The 19954-nt window shown below is 40.8% G+C and overlaps 1 protein-coding gene across 2 annotated transcripts in view; it reads left to right on the top strand.

The window, feature by feature from the left end:
* The first annotated feature begins 169 nt into the window (after nt 1-169).
* Nucleotides 170-19954, top strand: part of ORC1 (origin recognition complex subunit 1) — a 32046-nt gene continuing 12261 nt past the window's right edge. The window contains exons 1-10 of one of the 2 annotated variants that reach the window (XM_060089800.1): nt 170-338; nt 4028-4098; nt 4886-4960; nt 5653-5749; nt 6399-6526; nt 8083-8265; nt 9435-9749; nt 16078-16447; nt 17345-17446; nt 18049-18244. In XM_060089800.1, the coding sequence (XP_059945783.1) occupies nt 5658-5749; nt 6399-6526; nt 8083-8265; nt 9435-9749; nt 16078-16447; nt 17345-17446; nt 18049-18244 (1386 nt within the window). In that variant the 5' untranslated portion in view covers nt 170-338; nt 4028-4098; nt 4886-4960; nt 5653-5657. The remainder of the gene's footprint in view (nt 339-4027; nt 4099-4885; nt 4961-5652; nt 5750-6398; nt 6527-8082; nt 8266-9434; nt 9750-16077; nt 16448-17344; nt 17447-18048; nt 18245-19954) is intronic. The other variant, XM_060089801.1, reaches the window with a different exon arrangement.

Here is a 19954-nt window from a genome sequence, read left to right as displayed (position 1 = left end):
TCTTGCGCGAACGGCGTAGCATACCGAATCAATGATGGCCTCTGCCCGTTGACGTATGTACGTCCTGCGTCCCCTCCTTAGATGGGCGGGGCGGAAGGGCTGGCTGCTGACGGAACGTGGAGACACCCTGGGGGCGGGGCTACGGCGTTAGCGGGAAATTTCTTCTCCACCTTCTTTCCATTCCTAGGGAGGCCCCGGCTTCGGCTCCGGTACGCGGCTGGTAGCTGTAAGAGGAGTGCCCCTGGGCAGGTAGACTTGCTGCAGCTCCACGAGCTCCTGAAGCGGGGACGGTGGGAAGCGGAGGGCTTGCGCCCAGCTCCAACAAACTGCGGCGCCCGGTGAGTGTGGAGTCCCACGGGCTGGAGAGGGATCTGAGCCGCGGGACTGAGGAATTTGTTCTCTGTGGACTCATTCAGCCATTATCCATTCAGCAGATATGTACTAAGCGCCTATTAAGTGCCAGGCACGTTCTAAACCGGTTAGGAACGTTTTACTTTCCACATTACGATTTCTAACAGCTTTTCTCTCGGGGACTGCGACCTTGTAGCGGGGAAACCGAAAGCCAACAACAGAAAAGCGTGAACACTCCTGTCCTCAGCGCCCTGAGACTCTCAGTAATGATCTGAACCATGTGAACCTTCCGTCTGCATGGCCCTTGTGAAGCAGTCGCATCTTTTCTTCATTTCAGTGTAGTGTATGTAGCAAGCACCACAGGGAAGGCGGAGCAGCAGAAGTTATTACCCGATTTTACGGATGTAGCAGTTGCTCCCAGAGAGAAAGAGACTTGTCTAAGTCCCTTTTTGTGACTAAGCGGCCTGAGCTCCAACCCAGGTCTTTTTTTCCCCAGAAGAGCTGCTCTTAACTGCTGGGCTCTCATCCACCTTCTTTCCGGGAGGAGGTGTAATGGCACCTCTTTTACTTTCTCTAGTCTAACCCCGGGATAAAAGGGCCTTCTATTTTGACAGTTGGAAAAAGCACTGGACTTAGAGGCAATGAGATGCGAGATTCTTATCTTGGACTATCTGCAAATTGCAATGATCGGATATGGCAGTTTTCGATTTTAGTTATCTATAAAAGTGGTACCCTCTTCCCTGCTGTACTGGGTGGTTGTGAATGCCATTGGAGGTTTCTGGTGTGAGATCATGTTTATCAATTCCTTCTGCAACAGTTTTTAATGTAACAAAGGGCAATATATGGACTTTAGAAGGTTTATGAATTCCCTGAAATTAAATGCAAAATTTTGTATGAATCGTATGGGTTTCATAACATTCATCAAATTATTTTTTTAAAAAAAGGATCACTGTCCCTTACACATAAATACAAGGGACTGGGAAAGTGAATTGACCATTTTGCATTTTCTCACTTAATCCTCAGCAATTCTAGAATAGTGCCTGGCACAGAATGGATGATTAATAAATAAATATTGGTTGAATAAAAGAAAGTTTCTATTCGTTTGGCCAAAAAGTTCGTTTGGGTTTTCCGTAACATCTTATGGCAGTTCCCGAATGAACTTTTCCACCAATCCAATATCCCCATTTTGTGGGTAAGGAAATTGAGGCCCATTTGACCTTTCAGTCAGCTGCTGGGAAGCCTGGCTTATTGTAATAAGCATACCAGAAGCAAGCTGTCTTAGACATGTATTAACATTATCTACTTTCACACAAGGTGTTCTAAGGTAAGTGCTTAAGAGCACAGTCATTGGAATCCAGCTGCTCGGGGTTTGAATTAAGCGTGTGCTATCCTGTATAACACTGGGACAACTTACCATCTTGAAGTGCTAATAGCATCTACCTTTTATTCATCAAATATTTATTACTAAGTGCCTACCTTGCACTTAGTATGGACTAGCATTGTTCTAGGATTATTGTGAGGATTAAATGAGATAAACGTATCAAGAGTTTTGGTTCTACCTCTGTCTTATTGGATCAATAAATATCTGCTATCATTATTTTTACTGCAACTCCCTTATCTGTTTTCCTTGGGTGTGGCTTCTGGACTGGGTAGTGTGCATGTTCCAGATTCCTGGTATCTGCAACATTAAGAGCCTGTAGTGGGTATCTCCTAGAAGCCAAAGCCTTTGCTAGGCCAAGTCTGGCCTGCCTTTCCACTCCATTCATCACCACTGTTGGGGAACCTCTTTGCTTATGGTAGATGAGATGCAGTGCTGGGTCGAGGGTAGGAAAGTGGCGTAACAGTGCAAAGAGGCCTGATATATACTATGGTTTCCTTATGCTGCCTCTTCAGAAGGACTCCTGATTAATTTTTTGAACTTTTCATGGAAAACAACCTGCATATAGAAAATGCACAAGTCATATACAGCTCAATGAGTTTTCTTGAAGAGAAAATACCTGTGTAACCAGCATCCAGATCAAGAAACGACATGACCAGCATCCCAGAAGCACTCCACTCCTGCACTGTGCTTCCTTTCAGTCACCAAGGTTTCCTTCTATTCTGACTTCTAACACCATAGGTTACTTTTACCTGTTTTTGACCTTTGTGTAAATGGAATCAGTATAGTATGTATCCTTTTGGTGTCTGATTTCCTTAGCTCATTGTTATTTTGTGAGATTTTCCCCACATGTGTGCAGTTGTGGTTGGTTTCATTTCATTGCTGTATAGTGCTGCTATGAACATTCTGGTTCATGTCTTTTGATGATATGTTTGTTTTTCTGTTGGATATATTCTGTTGGAATTACTGGGTCATAGGATATGCATATGTTCAGCTTTAGTATATACTGCCAAATTTCCAAAGTGGTTTTACCAATTTACATGCCCTCCAGCAGTGTATGAGAGTTTTGGCTGCTCTATATCCTTACCACACTTGGTATTGTCCTAGTGATTTTTTACAAACAGTTCATTCAGGACGTCCCTGGCGGTCCAGTGGTTAAGACTTCATGCTTCCAATGCAAGGGGTGTGGGTTTGATCCCCTGGTTGGGGAACTAAAATCCCACATGCCGCTTGGCACGGCCAAAAAATTTAGAAAACAAAAAACAAAAAAACCCAGTTCATTCATTCATTCATTTGTTCAGCTATTATGTGCGAAGTCCTAACCTAGGCCCTGGGGACGCAGTTATGAACAAGACAGACAAGGTCCCAAGATCCCTGCTCTTTTGGAATTTAACATTCTGATATAGGAAGTACAACAAATAAGAAAGTAATATAATGTTTATGGCTTTGATAATAGGTTGGTGCAATAGAACATGGCCCTAGGCAGTAGTATAAGGGGGTGGCAAGTAACTTTCCATTGGGTATCAGTGAAGACCTATCTGAGGAAGTTTCACTGGAGCTGAGACCTGAGCCATCTCTGCAAAGATATTCAGGAAGAGAGAACAGCAACTGTGTAAGTCTGAGGGCACTAACAACCTTGGTCTGTTTGAGGTTTGGAAAAGCAGGCCTGGAGCATAGTGACAGGCTGAGTTGAGGCAGGTTATGTGGTCCAGGCCTAGAGAGCCTTCCAATACCCCTGCCTGCTCACCCTTTGGTAAATCATCCACCTTTGCACGCATATATGCTTATACTGGTCTCAGTGAACACAGCTCATGATCTAGAAAAGGACTGTTAAATTTTATCTTGGCTTAGTTTTTGAAAGAGGGTGCCTGCTTTAGTAACTAAAATACGGTTTCTATTTAAAGGTGTTGAAAGCATGGATTTGATGACCTTAGGTATACATGAGTACCTTAGGAGTATGGAGATAGCCCTTCTGTATGCCAGCTTTTAGTTTGAAAAAGTGCGATCCTTATGCCAGTGTTATCAAATATCATAGACACTGTGACAAATCAGAGCATTTATCCTGCAATGGGAGAGGCCACAGCAGTGAGAGGCCCGCGTACGGCAAAAAAAAAAAAAAAAAACCAGAGCATTTATCCTGCAGTTAGATTATTCGAGAATTGTAGAAAATGTGTTGGGAGAGTCCACTTTACTACAAAGCACTCTCAGTGATATTCCAATTTTTTTTAGTGATGGAGCTTATTTACTTGCATCTTTTGTCTGTATCTCAGTAGCCTATTTTGCCTGATTTCATTGCAGAAAGGTGAAAAGTTACAAGTTTACTGATAGTTCCATGTTACATCTTCCATTAAAAGGAACGTATATTGAAGGTAAGTTAGACTTAATATATTTCCTTGAACATTTATTGAGACTCAAACACTTTTACTAACTTTTTACCAAAAGATTATTAGATATAATGAGTCCAAATGCATTTTTACTTGAGCACAAGTCTCCTACTTGTTTTAACTCATCAGTCTGCTGTTTGTTCATTTCTACAATGTATTTAATTAAAATTAGATTGATTTTAATAATACTGTGTTGTGAATTATACCCTAAATGTTCTTAATAGTAATCATTCAGGCATCATTTGTAAGCTGCGCATTTACTAATGACTCAGTATCTTCTTTTGGCTAATTAGTTTTCTCAAATTATATTAAAAAATACCTTTTTTAAAAGCAGAAAATCTTATGGGTCATAATGTTCCCAAGTAGAATGTAGGACATAATGCTACTGACTTTAGGAAACCAGATTATTTAATCAGGATGTCAATATGCTATTCTAATTCTGTTGTTTTCAACATGGACTGAAATTATTGGTCCCTCTAGCAGTAATTCAGAGAAATTCTGTCAGACTGGATTTAAAAAAAAATTTTTTTTAACCCCAGCTTTGTCAAACTTTAGCTCTAAAAGAAAAGTATTGAATTTAGAGGAAAGGATTGTTTTCTTAATAACTTAAACTTAAGATAATGAATTGGCATTATTATTAGGACTGATAGATTGTAGCTTCCAAATTGTAAAGAGGATTGTCAAATATGTTTGGATTTTTCATTCTCATTTCAGAATTGTCAGTAAAAATGTCTTTTTTCCCATGTACTTTAATATAGTTGTTTCGTTTCAGCTATTCACAATATTAATATCTAGGACCTGTCAGCCGCAAAGAAAAAGACCCCTTCCAACTGCCAGAGCAGTACAGGTTAGTGACCCTGGGGTTTTGTTTTGTTTTGTTTTTAAGGTAAGCGGAATGATACATTTGATAAAATCCATTGCCATTCCCCCAAATGCCCCTTGCATGTTTTTGCCTCCATCCCTTGGAAACCCTCATTTCATCCATCTTAGCAATAGCTACCCCTTATTTAACATTCATTTTAGAAAACCCCTTTAAGAAATCCTTCCTCCCTGAACAGTCACAAGACCTGGTCCTCTACCTTGCAGTAGTCTCTCTGGCTTTCTCTTGGCTCTTTGCACTGTTAGTTGTCCTTTCGTGTGTTTATATTTTATCCCTACCTAGATTATAAATGTTATAAAGATACTTACAACTACTGTATCACTGTCTTTTAGTTTGACGTTATTAGATGTTTCACATCTATCATTGTGCCTTGTACCTAGTAAGTACTTCTAAACATCTATAGTTTTTTACATATTGACCTTTCTGTTTCCCTGGATAGGAAGAGATAAGGCATAGTACCAGATGATACTGAATTGCCTATGTTTGATCTTCATAGAGCTTGACTTTTTCCTCAAAAAAGTTTTCTTTTTCCTAAGTCTAAAATGTGTGGGAGTGTAGCAGGGGCAGAAAAGAAGGCTGAACCCATTGAAGGCAGGGACTGTTCCCTAGAATCCATCAGAGCATGTCATGTTAACTCAGAGTTAGTGGCTTTTACACAGGAGCCATGGCCTACTGTCCTACAAGGCTGAGGACCAGACAAACTTATTCATGGGTTGGCAAGCCATTGGATCGAAAACTGCGCTACCAAACCTACAAGTGAGTGATAGAGTCCTTTGGTGGACTGGAACTAATAGCTTCTTCAAGCTGAGCTGTTAATAACTTGTATCCAGGGTGTTCAAGGTACTATAGGTTGAGGATTGAGGGACAGTGAATATGAATTGATTGTAAGGGGGTGTGGGTTTGTTTGATGGAAGAAGATGTTAGCATAAATATAGCAGCTGGTGATACAGGAAGATATTATGTCAGGTTAATAAAATTTGATATGTATGATAATGTCATATCTATTTAAGATAGGTTCTGTATAACTCTGCATGATAACAGGGTAGGATGGATGTTGTTACTACATCCTCTTAGCCCAAGACATCTCTGAACAATCTGATGTTGTTACTGGGCAGCTTTCATGTCTTAGGAAGCCTTTGTTGTTCTTTGTCAATAACTGAGAGAAGTTAGGGTTCATCCTAAGGCCTCTGGATTAATCATCCATGCTAAAACAGTTCATTCAATTCATGTTATCTACTCTTGCATGTGACTTTACTGGTAAATTGGTTTCTAGTAGGATTGGTCAGAAGAGAGAAACTATTCAGGGGGTTTTCTAGTTACAGAGCACATTCCTCTGTGCCCAGGGGTCTGAAGAGCTTGGCCCACCCTAAGAGATTTCCTAACATGTTTCTCTGTTATTTCCTAGGGAAATGAGTGTGAAAATAGAAGGTTGTTTGCCTGAGATTGACCTCCAAGTTGGACAGTTTGTGTTGATTGAAGGGGATAATGATGAAAATCCATATGTTGCTAAATTGGTTGAGTTGTTTGAAGACGGTGAGTTTGGGGCTGGAATGAAAAGTATTCCTTGTCACTAATGATTGGGAAGTGCTCTGTGGTGGGAACAGGGGTGGTTACTGATTCTTCTGTTCATAGCAGTATATAGGGTGTGCCTATGGGGTCACTTAAGCACCAGCTGTGCCCTCTTTCACCTAGTGAATGTCTTTACTCACTAGAGCAATATTGGGTAAAAATGGGAATGGAGGGCTCAAGAATTTAGCTTTTGCATTATTTTTAGGAGGGGGTAAGAATGGCCATGAAGGCAGGATTGTTGGAGTGGAGAGAAAGGATGAATTTAGGAAGAAGGGGGAAGGGAAATAATAGGTGATTTGTACTCTAGTAGAGACGTGTCCTTTAATTTTGGCATGAGGAAGTGAGTAGTTTTGCAAATGCAAAGTTACTTTTACTAGGGAGGCAGTAAGTTGGATTGGGTGGGTGTATCAGTTGATTGACGGTCAGTCAGAAAAACAGAAACACTTTAGGTGTTTTATTTACCGAGAGGGACTTGTGTATCAAGTGTTGAAAAGGCTGGAGAAGCAAACAGTGGTGTTTCCCAGAGATCAGTAAGTGCAGAAAGCCACTACTGCCCTTAAGGCTAGAGGAGCAAAAGGGAAGGTAGTGTGAACTGGTGCCTGCAAGGCCACACTCACAGCCGCAGCTGATTTTCTTAGCTGTTAACCCTCTGCAGACCAGAGAAGAGCACAGAAAAGTGGGAATGGAGCAGAACTCCGAAAGGAAGATGAAAAAGGATAGCAATTTAAGCTATACAAAACGGCTTCTTTCAAAAGCTAGGCGAGGAGTAGGTGGAAGTTAGTCCTAGTCCTATGGCAGTTTGTATGCCTAAAAGAAGGAACTGATAGAGTGGATGAAGGTATTTTACATTATAGAGATAGGGAGGGTATTCAACAAGTATGGAGGAAAACTTCATCAAACTAACATCCACTAGGGGGAGCACATCAGCAGGATGGGCTTTTGTATTTGAGGTTTGGGCCTTTGTGTATAGATTTTAGAACCATGTATTGTGCTACATTGGATGGCTTCAGTCTTTCTCTGAAGAGAGCTAAGGGAGAGAAGAGGCAGTGATGATGGTGGCACTAATGAGCATATGTCCTTTCACGTGGAGCTAACACTGGTATGGAGTGATGTTAATGGTATATTATGATGATAAAGCTGAAGATTGCAAGCATATGTTTGCCAGAAGTCATCTCAGTGGCTGATCCTCTGTGTCTTGCTAGGAGTTTTGTTTTGATTTGCAAAATTTGTTCAGTAACTGTGATTAGAATTGCTCCTCTCAAACGCCTTTTACAATTTATGTGATGACCGATAGCACCATTTGGACGTGGAGCAAAGTGAGAAGAACGTGGGTGCTGGGTGGAGTCAGATTGCCGCTGGTTGGTCCTGTGACCTTTGACAAATGACTTAAGGGCCCTGAAATGTGATCACTTCACCGGTAAAAGGGAGACAGCCATAGTACCTACCTTGTAGGATTACTGTGAGGATTAAGATAATGTTTATGATCTTTAACCTTTACCTTTTCCATCTATCCCTCCTAGATTCTGAACCTTATTCCAAGAAACGTGCTCGAGTACAATGGTTTATCCGATTCTGTGAAGTCCCTGTCTGTAAACGGCATTTGCTGGGCCGGAAGCCTGATGCCCGAGAGATATTCTGGTATGATTACCCTGCCTGTAACAGCAACATTAATGCCGAGACCATCATTGGCCACGTGCAGGTAGGTGATGCCTTGATCCTCAGTTCTATCTTGAAGCTTATTTCTGGCTGATTCCTAAACTGCATGATCTCCAGGATATTATTGGCTCTCATTTACCTCACGGAAACGCATTTTTCCTGTTTGTCACTTTCTCTGCTTGCCTGCCTACTCCCTTTCAACAACAAATATTTATTGAGAGCACTTACCATGTGTTAGGAGCCTCCTGGAGGAAGTGACATTAGGTTGTGACCTGAGGGATGAGCAGGAATTAGCAGATGTATCTCAGTGGGAAATTATATTTAGCTGTGATTGTGGCAGGCATAAAGCACTTTGAGGCTGAACATGCTTGCTTAAATGAGGACTTCACCTTGAGTGAATCAGTACAAAGAGTGTAATTGCTCCAGGCAAATGTGTGTTATGAGATTTTATGATAAATCAGGTTTAAAGAGTTGTAGGCTGAATTGAGACACTGGTTTGGAGACTAGGATATGGGTTATTTATCAAGCTACTTCAGGCCCCCAAAATGGGATTAGATCCGGATGTGAAGTGTGGTCACATGGTGATTAGGTGGTTGGTAGGGCAGGGAGACCATGGCTTGGCATGGTCTATGGGCCCAGCATATCATGGGCCACAGAATAATTTATCTCTGAGTTAAATGAGTGAAGAAGTGAAAGGCAGATGTAGAAGTTGAAGCAGCAAGATGGGTGGATTTGGAAAGGTAGGGGGCATGTTTAGGCAGGAGCACAGTGGTGGGAATGAGCAGGACTGTGACAAGCCAAGCTTGACTAGTAGTGGAAAGCCATTTTGAAGAGCACTGAGCACTCAGGAGGTAAAGTGGGGTCAGGTTTTTAGAAGGCAGTGAAAATCAGTTTAAGTAATTTGATCTTGCGGAGTGGGTAGCCATTGTAGACTATTGAGCAGGGGGGCATGCTTAGAGAAGTTTTTATGGGAAACCTTGGCACGGGTGAATAGAATGGACTAGAAAAGAAAACAACATGAGGTATGGATATCAGCAAGGAGGGCTCTGTGGAAATATGCTATGCCATGTCCGTGCCTCTTTTGTTTAGAAAAGTAATTGTTCCAGGTAAGAATGCAGACTTAAATGCTCTTTAATCATAGCTCTCTCATAGAGCCTTCGTTGACTCTTTGGGTCCTCATTTCTTTCTATCATCTATGTTTCCTAAATTCAGGTAGTAGCTTTAGCCCCAGATGAAGTGATACCTATGGATCTGAAAAATGAGAAGACATTCTTTGTTAAACTATCTTGGAATGAGAAAAAATTCAAACCACTACCTCCAGAACTATTTGCACAGTTGGATAAGCTACAAGAAGGCAACCCTAGATGCCAGAAGTCCATGGAAGCCAAAACTAAAAGTACAGAAAGCCCTTCTTGGACCACAGCAGAACATGTGGTCAAAAGGATTGAATCAAGGCACTCCACCTCCAAATCTCGCCAAACTCCTTCCCATCCTGTCACCCCAAGGGCAAGGAAGAGGCTGGAGCTCAGCAGTAAGTGTAAAATGGGTCACAGTGGGCAATACTGAGGCTAAAGGAAAATGATAACATATTAATTCATGCTACAGTATTGAGTTAGTGCAGCAGTGAGCCAAGTACTAATTGGATGTCTCTTGAAATATATATCACATAAGATTTACCATTTTAATCATTTTTAAGTGTACAGTTTAGTGGCATTAAGTACATTCACATTGTTGTATAACCATCCCCATCATCTTCCGAAACAATCTCTCCAACCATTAAGCAATAACTTCCCATTCCCTCATGCCCCATCCTCTGGTAACCACCATTCCACTTTTTGTCTCTGAATTTGACTTCTCCAGATACCTCATATAAGTGGAATCATACAGTATTTATTCTTTTCTGACTGGTTTAATAAAGTTAGTATAATGTCCTCAAGGTTCATCATGTTGTAGCATGTGTCAAATTTTCCTTTTTTAAAAAAATTGAGATATAATTGACATCTAGCATTATAACATATTAGTTTCATGTATACAACATAATGATTTGATATTTGTATATATTGTGAGATGATTACCACAGTTAGTTTAACTAACATCCATCACCATACGTGCAGCTACTATGGAAAACAGTATGGAGGTTCTTTAAAAAACTAAAAATAGAGTTGCCATATGATCCAGCAATCCCACTCCTGGGTGTATATCTGGAGAAAATTCTAATTTGAAAAGATACATGCACTCCAGTGTTCATAGCAGCACTATTTACAATAGCCAAGACATGGAAGCAACCTAAATGTCCATTGACAGATGAATGGATAAAGATGTGATATATTTGTATATATATGTATACAAAAGAATACTACTGAGCCATAAAAAAGAATGAAATAATGCCATTTGCAACAACATTGATGGACCTAGAAATCATCATACTAAGTGAAGTAAGTCAGAGAAAGACAACTACCATATAACATCACTTATATGTGGAATCTAAAATATGACACAAATGAACTTATTTACAAAACAGAAATAGATTCACAGACATAGAAAACAAACTTATGGTTACCAGTGGGGAAAGGGGGTGGGGGAAGGGTAAATTAGGAGTTTGAGATTAGCAGATACAAACTACTATATATAAAATAGATAAACAACAAGGTTCTATTGGGCAGCACAGGGAACTATATTCAACATCCTGTGATAAAACATAATGGAAAAGAATATATATATATAGAACTGAATCACTTTGCTATGCACCAGAAACTAACACAACAATGTAAATCAACTATACTTCAATTAAAAAAAAAGAAACATCTGTCATGATACATAGTTACAGTTTTTTGTCTTGTGATGTGAACTTTTAAGATTTACTCTCTTAGCAACTTTCAAACATGCAGCACAGTATTAATTGTAGTCACCATGCTGTACATTACATCCCCATGACTTATTTATTTTATAACTGGAAGTTTGTACCTTTTGGCTACCTTAACGCATTTTGCCCAATTCCTCAACCACTGCCTCTGACAACCACCAATCTGTTCTCTGTATCTATGAGCTTGGTTTTCATTTTTGTTTTTTAATTTAGATTCCATATATAAGTGAAATCCTATGGTATTTGTCTTTCTCTGTGTGATTTATTTTACTTAGTATAATGCCCTCAAGGCCTATCTGTCTCACAAATAACAGGATTTCCTTCCTTTTTATGGCTGAGTAATATTCCATTGTATATACATACCACAGTTTCTTTTATTTTTTTAAAGTTTATGTAAGATTGGCTTCATTTATTTCCTTTTTTTAAAAATATTTATTTATTTATTTGGCTCCGTGGGTCTTAGCTGCAACACATGGTATCTTCCTTGCAGCATGTGGCATCTTTAGTTGCAGCATGAGGGATCTTTAGTTGTGGCATGCTAACTCTTAGTTGTGACATGAGAGATCTAGTTCCCTGACCAGGGATTGAACCCGGGCCCCCTGCATTGGGAGCGTGGAGTCTTAGCCACTGGACCACCAGGGAAGTCCCACATACAATATTTTCTTTATCCATTCATCCACTGATGCACACTTAGGTTGTTTCCATATCTTGGCTATTGGAAATAATGCTACAGTGAACATGGGGGTGCATTTGTCTTTTCAAGTTAGTGTTTTTGTTTACTTCAGATAAGTACGCAAAAGTGGAATTGCTGGATCATATGGTAGTTTTTTGTTTGTTTTAAATAAATTTATTTATTTATTTTTGGCTGCATTGGTTCTTCGTTGCTGCGTGCAGGCTTTCTCTTGTTGCGGTGAGTGGGGGTTACTCTTCGTTGTGGTGCACGGGCTTCTCGTTGCGGTGGCTTCTCTTGTTGCGGAACACAGGCTCTAGGCGTGCAGGCTTCAGTAGTTGCAGCACACGGGCCCTAGAGCATGCTGGCTTCATTAGTTGTGGTGCACGGGCTTAGTTGTTCCGCGGCATGTGGGATCTTCCCGGACCAGGGCTCAAACCTGTGTCCCCTGCATTGGCAGGTGGATTCTTAACCACTGCGCCACCAGGGAAGTCCCTCATATGGTAGTTTTATTTTTAGCTTTTTGAGGATCCTCCATACTGTTTTCCATAGTGGCTGCACCAATTTACATTCCCACCAACAGTGCATAAGTGTTCCCTTTTCTCTATATCCTCGCCATCACTTGTTATTTGTTTTCTTTTTGATGATAGCCATTCTGACAGGTGTGAGGTGATACTTCATCTTGATTTGCGTTTCTCTGTTGATTAGTGATGTTGAGCACCTTTTCATATACCTATTGGCCATCTGTATAGCTTCACTTGGAATAATGTCTATTCGGGTCCTCTGTCCATTTTTTAATCTCATTGTTTGTTTTCCTGCTATTGTATGAGGTCTTGATATACTTTAGATATTAACCCTTTTCAGATATTTGATTTGCAAATATTTTCTCCCATTCAGTAGGTTGCCTTTTCATTTTGTTGGTGGTTTCCTTGATGTCCAGAAGCTTTTTAGTTTGGTGTAGTCCCACTTGTTTGTTTTTACTTTTGTTGCCTTTGTTTTTGGTGTCAGATCCAAAAAATCATGTCAAGGAGCTTATTACCACCTATGTTTTCATCTAAGAGTTGTATGGTTTCAAGCCTTACATTCAAGTCTTTAATCCATTTTAAATTAATTTTTGTGTATGATGTAAGATAGTAGTCCAGTTTCACTCTTCTGCATGTTTCAATTCTTCTGTCCAATTTTTCCAGCCTCATTTAATGAAGAGTCTGTCCTTTCCTTATTGTATGTTCTTGGCTCCTTTGTTGTAAATTAATTGGTCATATATGTGTGAGTTTGTTTCTGGGCTTTCTATTTTGTTCCATCGATCTGTGTGCGCCAAAACCATACTGTTTGGATTACGGTAGCTTTGTAATATAGTTTCAAATCAGGGATTGTGATGCCTCCAGGTTTGTTTTTCTTTCCCAAGATTGCTTTGGCTATTTGGGGTAAAATTTCCTTTCTGTTTAATTTTTTGAGGAACCACCATACTCTTCCATAGCAGCTGCATCATTTTACATTCTTATCGGTAACACACAAGAGTTCCATTTCCCCACATCGTCACCAACTATTTAGATCTTGTTATTATTATGTTTTATATTGTTATTTTCTGTGGTTTGGGTTGTAGCTATGCTAATGGGTGTGAGGTAGTATGTCATTGTTACATTTCCCTAATGATTAGTGATGTTAAGCCCTGTAATTAGCTAATTCAAGAGCTTAGCTACTAAGGTGACATAGCTTTTAGATCCTTAGTGGAAGAGCTAAGAAATACATGTATATATATATTTGTTATAATATAGTATTAAAACTCTTAAATTCATACTCATACTTCTAATCTATACCATGGGGTTCTTTCCATCCTTCCCACATTCCATAATTCCAATTCAAAATTGATTTGCAGTTCTTTATGCCTTTAGAATATATTCCACTGAGGGAGTAACGTTACTTTGATTAAAATTTTTTCTTCCACCAGTGGTTACTTTATTGGTGATATACAGTTAGGTTCTTTCATTTCTGTTTAATTTTAGGGCTTTTCCCATCTTTGATTGATTTTCAAAACATTTAAAACATTAGCATAGTTAAAGAGTCAAAACTATTTAAGACAAGTGTACTCAGATAAGCCCCATTCCTTTCTTTACCCTTGCTCCCTGTTTCTACCACATCTTTTGTAGGTAATCAATTCTATTAGTTTCTGGTTTATTTTTCCTTTGGTTTTTGCAAAAATAAACAGATAAATCAAAACACACATAGACATATATATATATATACACAGTCATATACAAACATGCATATAATTTTTATTTTATTATAGTTTTATTTCCCATTCTTTCTTACCCAGTAGGGTATTATACTGGATGTATTCTTTTCCATCTTAACTTTTTTCAGTAATAATATATCTGAAAGCTACTCTATGGCTGTTCTGAGAGCTCATCCTCATCCTATTATGTGTCCTTAATTTTTCTGTTTATGTGCCAAGTTCATTGAGTATAAGTTATTTGCATTCTTGATAGCTCCTTAGTAGGAGCTATCAAGAATACAAATGTTTAGGAGCTGAATATAAACATATAAAACATTTTGGAAATGCAGAAGACTACTAGAGAAATAATTTGTAATACCACCATTTAGAAATAATTGAGTGTTTTTTTCACTGTTGATTTTGTAGGACATTGAAAGTTAGGGTAAAAAATTTAAACTTGACACAGTTACATAATTAGATGAGGCAGATATGATGAAAATATTTTGGATTGTTTTTGACAGAAAGATGGGGAAATGAGGCATGAGGGGACCAGGACATTGGGACATTTTTACATTAATCTAGACATGAGTTACCCTCATATTTACCACACAGGTACTAGATGACTCCTTACCTTGTCTGAAGCTATTCCACACACACCCTGTGCTATGACTAAAGTGAACTCCTGCCCAGTGCTTTCCTGCCTCGTTGCCTTAGCTCACATCAATCTCATTTATTCTCTTCACTTATTCCCCTCCTTCCCCTTTCAACTCTGTTGAAATTTTGCCTTTCTTTCAAGGTCTGTCTCAAAAGCCGTGTTTATTAGCACGGCTAATAAACCGTGCTAGGTGCTTTAGGACAATTTTTAAACTTCATACTATAGACGTTTATGTGTATCATCTGCCCTGTTAGTTTTGGCTGCGTTGGGTCTTCATTGCTGCATGCGGGCTTTCTCTAGTTGCAGAGAGCGGGGGCTACTCTTCATTGTGGTGCACGGGCTTCTCATTGCAGTGGTTTCTCTTGTCGCAGAGCATGGGCTCTAGGCACGTGGGCTTCAGTAGTTGCAGCTCGCAGGCTCAGTAGTTGTGGCATGCGGGCCCTAGAGCATGTGGGCTTCAGTAGTTATGGTGTGCAGGCTCAGTAGTTGTGGCTTGCAAACTCTAGAGCGCAGGCTCAGTAGTTGTGGTGCACAGGCTTAGTTGCTCCGCAGCATGTGGGATCTCCCCAGACCAGGGATCGAACCCGTGTCCCCTGCATTGGCAGGCAGATTCTTAACCACTAAGCCACCAGGGAAGTCCCACATATCTTTTTTTTTTTTGCGGTATGCGGGCCTCTCACTGTTGTGGCCTCCCCCGTTGCGGAGCACAGGCTCCGGACGCGCAGGCTCCGGACGCGCAGGCTCAGCGGCCATGGCTCACGGGCCCAGCCGCTCCGCGGCATATGGGATCCTCCCAGACCGGGGCACGAACCCGTATCCCCTGCATCGGCAGGCGGACTCTCAACCACTTGCGCCACCAGGGAGGCCCCCACATATCTTTTAATAGCTCAATTGCTATCTATGAATGAATGTCCAGGTTCTTGGTGCCTTTGGTTATGGTGAGAGAGGAGCAGATCCAAATGTGGCTCTGTGTATTCTTAGAACCCAGTTGGTTACCCCCCACCCCCACCCCCAGGGGCCCATCTTCTCTCTGTTGGTAGATATAATCTGGGTTAAGAAAAATCTAGGACTTGGTATTACTCAACAGAGCCATTGGTATAAATTTTTTCAGATGCTGTTGAATGGGGCCTGAGGATGTGCAGTATCACCCTGGCTGAGAACCACTCTTCTGGTAGATTACTTCACAGAAAACCTGACCTGAACATTTATCTATAAAAGCTGATTTAACTGTTGACGTATGGTTCTAGCTAGCAAAATTACTCGTAGAATTTAAGAGAGAGACTAAAAATAATAAGAGCTACCTGGCACAGGAAAAGAAAGCATAGAATAATTCAAAATATGGATAACTCATGTCTTTGTATTACTCAGTGAATGAGTTTATCTATAAAGAGATTAGGGGTGTATATAGTGCTAGTTATAAAATTCACACATTGTCTATGGTGATTTCTCTTGAACTTAGGTTTCCCTAGGACATATAACACTAGGATTTCCCAGCAGACTTCATGGGCCTCATTGGAGTCTTCTGGAAGAATGAAACGGAAAGTGGCCTTCTCTGAGATCACCTCACCTTCAAAGAGGTCTCAGCCTGATGGTCCTCAGAACTCATCTCCAGCTCTGAAAACCCCAGAGAAAGCTGGAGAGATTCAGCAGTGTTGGGCCAAGGATGACAAGAAGACTTCACCTGATGGTTGCATGATCCTGAGAACTCGAGTCCCAGCTTTGAAAACGACAGAGACTAGTGAAGAAAGAACACTTACTCCTATCAGGAGGGGACAGAAATCCTTGGTGGTGCCTTCTGTGATTCTGAAACCAGAAAACATCAAAAAGAGGTAACTGGGGATGCTCCCCTGCCTCCAACAGAGCAAATCCAGATCCTTCACATGATGTGAAAAGTGTGGGTCACAGCTGATAAATCTGCCTGTGTCACAGAATCACCAGCTTTTCCAAAATACAGATTTCTGAGCCTTTCCCTAGATGTAGGAAATTAACCTCCAAGTGTTGGGCCCAGAAATCTGCATTTTGAGATGCTCTTTGGTTGATTCTGACATACCCATCTGTCCTTTGGGGATCACGGCTCCAGAAGATAATTTCCCAAACCTGAACTGCTTCACAGTCCTGGATTTCATTACTTGCTGTGGCTCTTTGCCACATTTTAACAGTGATTTTCTTAAGTTTTTTTTTTTTTTCTTTTAAACTGGAAGCCATTTTCAAATACATACAGTACAAAAGATAATGCATCTAGAAAAAACTCTACAGTTTGACATTGGGCAATGTTTATAAATCATGGGCTGCACAGGGAATGTGACAAGCCTGAAATTTCAATGTTTCCTGGTCAGAAACTGCAGCACCTGGCTTACCTAGTTTGCTTGATAAATGCTTTGTATTGAAAATATAGCTGCATTTCTGCTAACCTTGAGTGGACAGTAAATTCATTGATATGTCAGAAATTAAAAAAGGATAAGAAACTCTGCCTAGGATTAGTATGTTCTGATCTCTAGTTGGAGAGGTGATGAGTCTGATTTAAATGATAAGCTTTTGGCAAACTTTAATCTCTGGGTTTGAGTCAAACTTCAGTTACAAACTTTTTAGCACAGTGTGATTAGCTCCTTCCAAAGTAGCTGCAGAAAGAATAGGAGCCAGTCAGGCCACCTGACTATCTTCTAGTCCTGCCGCTGATCCCTGGTGCCCAAAACTGCTTTCCATAACCTTGCTGTGGTGTCTTGCAGGGAGGCCAAAGAACCAGTTCAGGATGAAGCTACCTCTACTCCCCATCGTATCCGCAGAAAGAGCTCTCTCTTGACTTTGAATCGGATTAGGCAGCAGCTTAGGTAAGACTGCTGCTTGGCAGGCATAAAAACATCCTGCCATTTGTGAAATCTATAATCCTATTTCTTAAATTCTCTTTTTATTTGTTGTTTGCTAATCCACTGAAATTCTCATTTACCTAGTATGTCTGGAATTATGTTAATTTCACATAAACATCATAGTTTGAAAGAGGCAAGAAACACTGCCCTGGCCTTAGGTGGCTCCCAGGGCCCCATAATCATCACACCCAGCAAGACTGTTAGTGCGGTGCCTAAGAGCATGAACTTTGATTCTGATAGACTTGGATTTGAACCTGGGCTTTGTCATTTACTATCTGTGTAACCTTGGGAAGGTTACTTAACCTTTCTAAGCCTTGGATTCCTCATCTATAAAATGGGAGTAATAATAAACAAGTCACAAAGTTTTGCAGGGTTTAATGAGATAATATAAATAAAGCCCTTAATAGAGCTTCCCAGTAGCAAGAGCCCAAGAAGAGGAGCACATCTGATATTGCTCGGTTGCAGGAGAGACTCTGCAATACCTCGAATCCACACTGATCTGTTAGGAGCTTCTTATGTAGACTTCAAACATTGAATATCAGAAAATAATGTGTCCTACCATTCAGGTTTTTAGGTAATAGTAAAAGTGACCAAAAAGAGGAAGAGTTTCTGCCGGTAGCCGAGATTTCAGACTCTGACAGTGAGGAGGAAGAGGCTTCCACACCCCCTCTTCCAAGGAGAACACCCAGCAATGTGTCCAGGAACCTATGCTCTTCCATGAAGTCATCCTTACAGACCCCCTCCAAGACACCAAAGAAAACCGTAAGGTTCTTTTAGGTTTATTTCTTGTAATTTAGAAATTGTGGTGACTGACGTCACACAACTAATAACAGCTGGCTTTTGAGCATAGGTCTGTCATATTCAAAGCTATGCCACTTGGAGTATTCATGGAGGAAAGGTTCTTTTTCTTTTTTTTTAATTTAATTTTTATTTTATATTGGGGTATAGTTGATTTACAATGTTGTGTTTCAGGTGTACAGCAAAGTGGTTCAGTTATATATATATACATATATCCATTCTTTCTCAGATTCTTTTTCCATATAGGTTATTACAGAGTATTGAGTAGAGTTCCCTGTGTATTCATGGAGGAAAAGTTCTACGTGAACCCTAGGACTGAAAATGAACCCAGTAGACAGTGATAAAATTTGAGTCCAAGTTCCTTTTAAGATACGGAACCGAATGGCCAAGAGCCAAACTGCCTGAGGGAAGGACAAGAACTGTAAGAACGGACTCCTCATCTTTGCATTTCCCTTGAAAGCTGGCAGAGAGCTTTGTGCGTAGTCAGTGCTTAGTGGGTATTGAATCCAAGGCTGCTGAGCCGTGTCATTGGTTTTGTTGTGCCACTCAATGCACTTGAGGAATAGGGAGCACTACTAGGTGTTGGTAATGAATTGTGTAACAGAAACATGGGAGAGGTAAATGGATGTCTCTCTGCTTTCTGTGGAACTTTAGCAGAGCATTGAAAGCTATTAAGAAAAGAGGGTCGGGCCTCCCTGGTGGCGCAATGGTTAAGAGTCCGCCTGCCGATGCAGGGGATACGGGTTCGTGCCCCGGTCTGGGAGGATCCCATATGCCGCGGAGCGGCTGGGCCCGTGAGCCATGGCCGCTGGGCCTGCGCATCCGGAGCCTGTGCTCCTCAATGGGAGAGGCCACAACAGTGAGAGGCCCGCATACCGCAAAAAGAAAAAAAAAAAAAAAGAAAAGAAAAGAGGGTCTTACTGTGTTCAAACATGTTTGAGAAATGCTCGGATTAAACAAAGTTAAATTGGTTTCATTATCACATGATTTCTCAAGGCCATTAACTTATTAATGTTATTGTGAGGGCATTAGTATAGTAGGAGACATTTTTCATGGAGCATCTTGTTGTTTAGAACAATTTAGAAATGCCTAATTAGGGGCCTTTTAAAGCTGATCTCCATTTTCCCATATCAAGAAAAAATGTGGGGCCTCCCTGGTGGCGCAGTGGTTAAGAGTCCGCCTGCCGATGCAGGGGATACGGGTTCGTGCCCCGGTCTGGGAGGATCCCATATGCCGCGGAGCGGCTGGGCCCGTGAGCCATGGCCGCTGGGCCTGCGCATCCGGAGCCTGTGCTCCGCAACGGGAGAGGCCACAACAGTGAGAGGCCCGCATACCGCAAAAAAGAAAAAAAAAAAAAAAAGAAGAAAAAATGTGATTGGGCTTGGGTTGAAGTCAAAGAAAAGACCTTTAGGGAAGGAAATCCAATAGATCACCTTTGGACGAGGCAGTCTTGTAGAATAGCTCACCCGAATGATCTGGTTTGATTGCATCTCCTTGGTCCCACCCAGACGAAGGGATTTAGGGGCTGGGGGTGGGGTGGGGTGGGTGAGGGGCTCTTTAGCATAATAAAAAAGTCAGAAGTCCACCTTTTTAAAAAAAAAAAAAAAAACCTTCTCAGCAAGGTTTGTTATTATTTTCCTGTTTTCTCCAGAGTTAATAGATGTTAAGCTGTTA

The sequence above is a fragment of the Mesoplodon densirostris genome, chromosome 2 (genome assembly GCF_025265405.1).
Source record: "Mesoplodon densirostris isolate mMesDen1 chromosome 2, mMesDen1 primary haplotype, whole genome shotgun sequence".
In the NCBI taxonomy this organism is placed as follows: Eukaryota; Metazoa; Chordata; class Mammalia; order Artiodactyla; family Ziphiidae; genus Mesoplodon; species Mesoplodon densirostris.
Note: the sequence above shows the minus strand (reverse complement) of the source record. Positions and strands in the feature narration are given on the sequence as shown.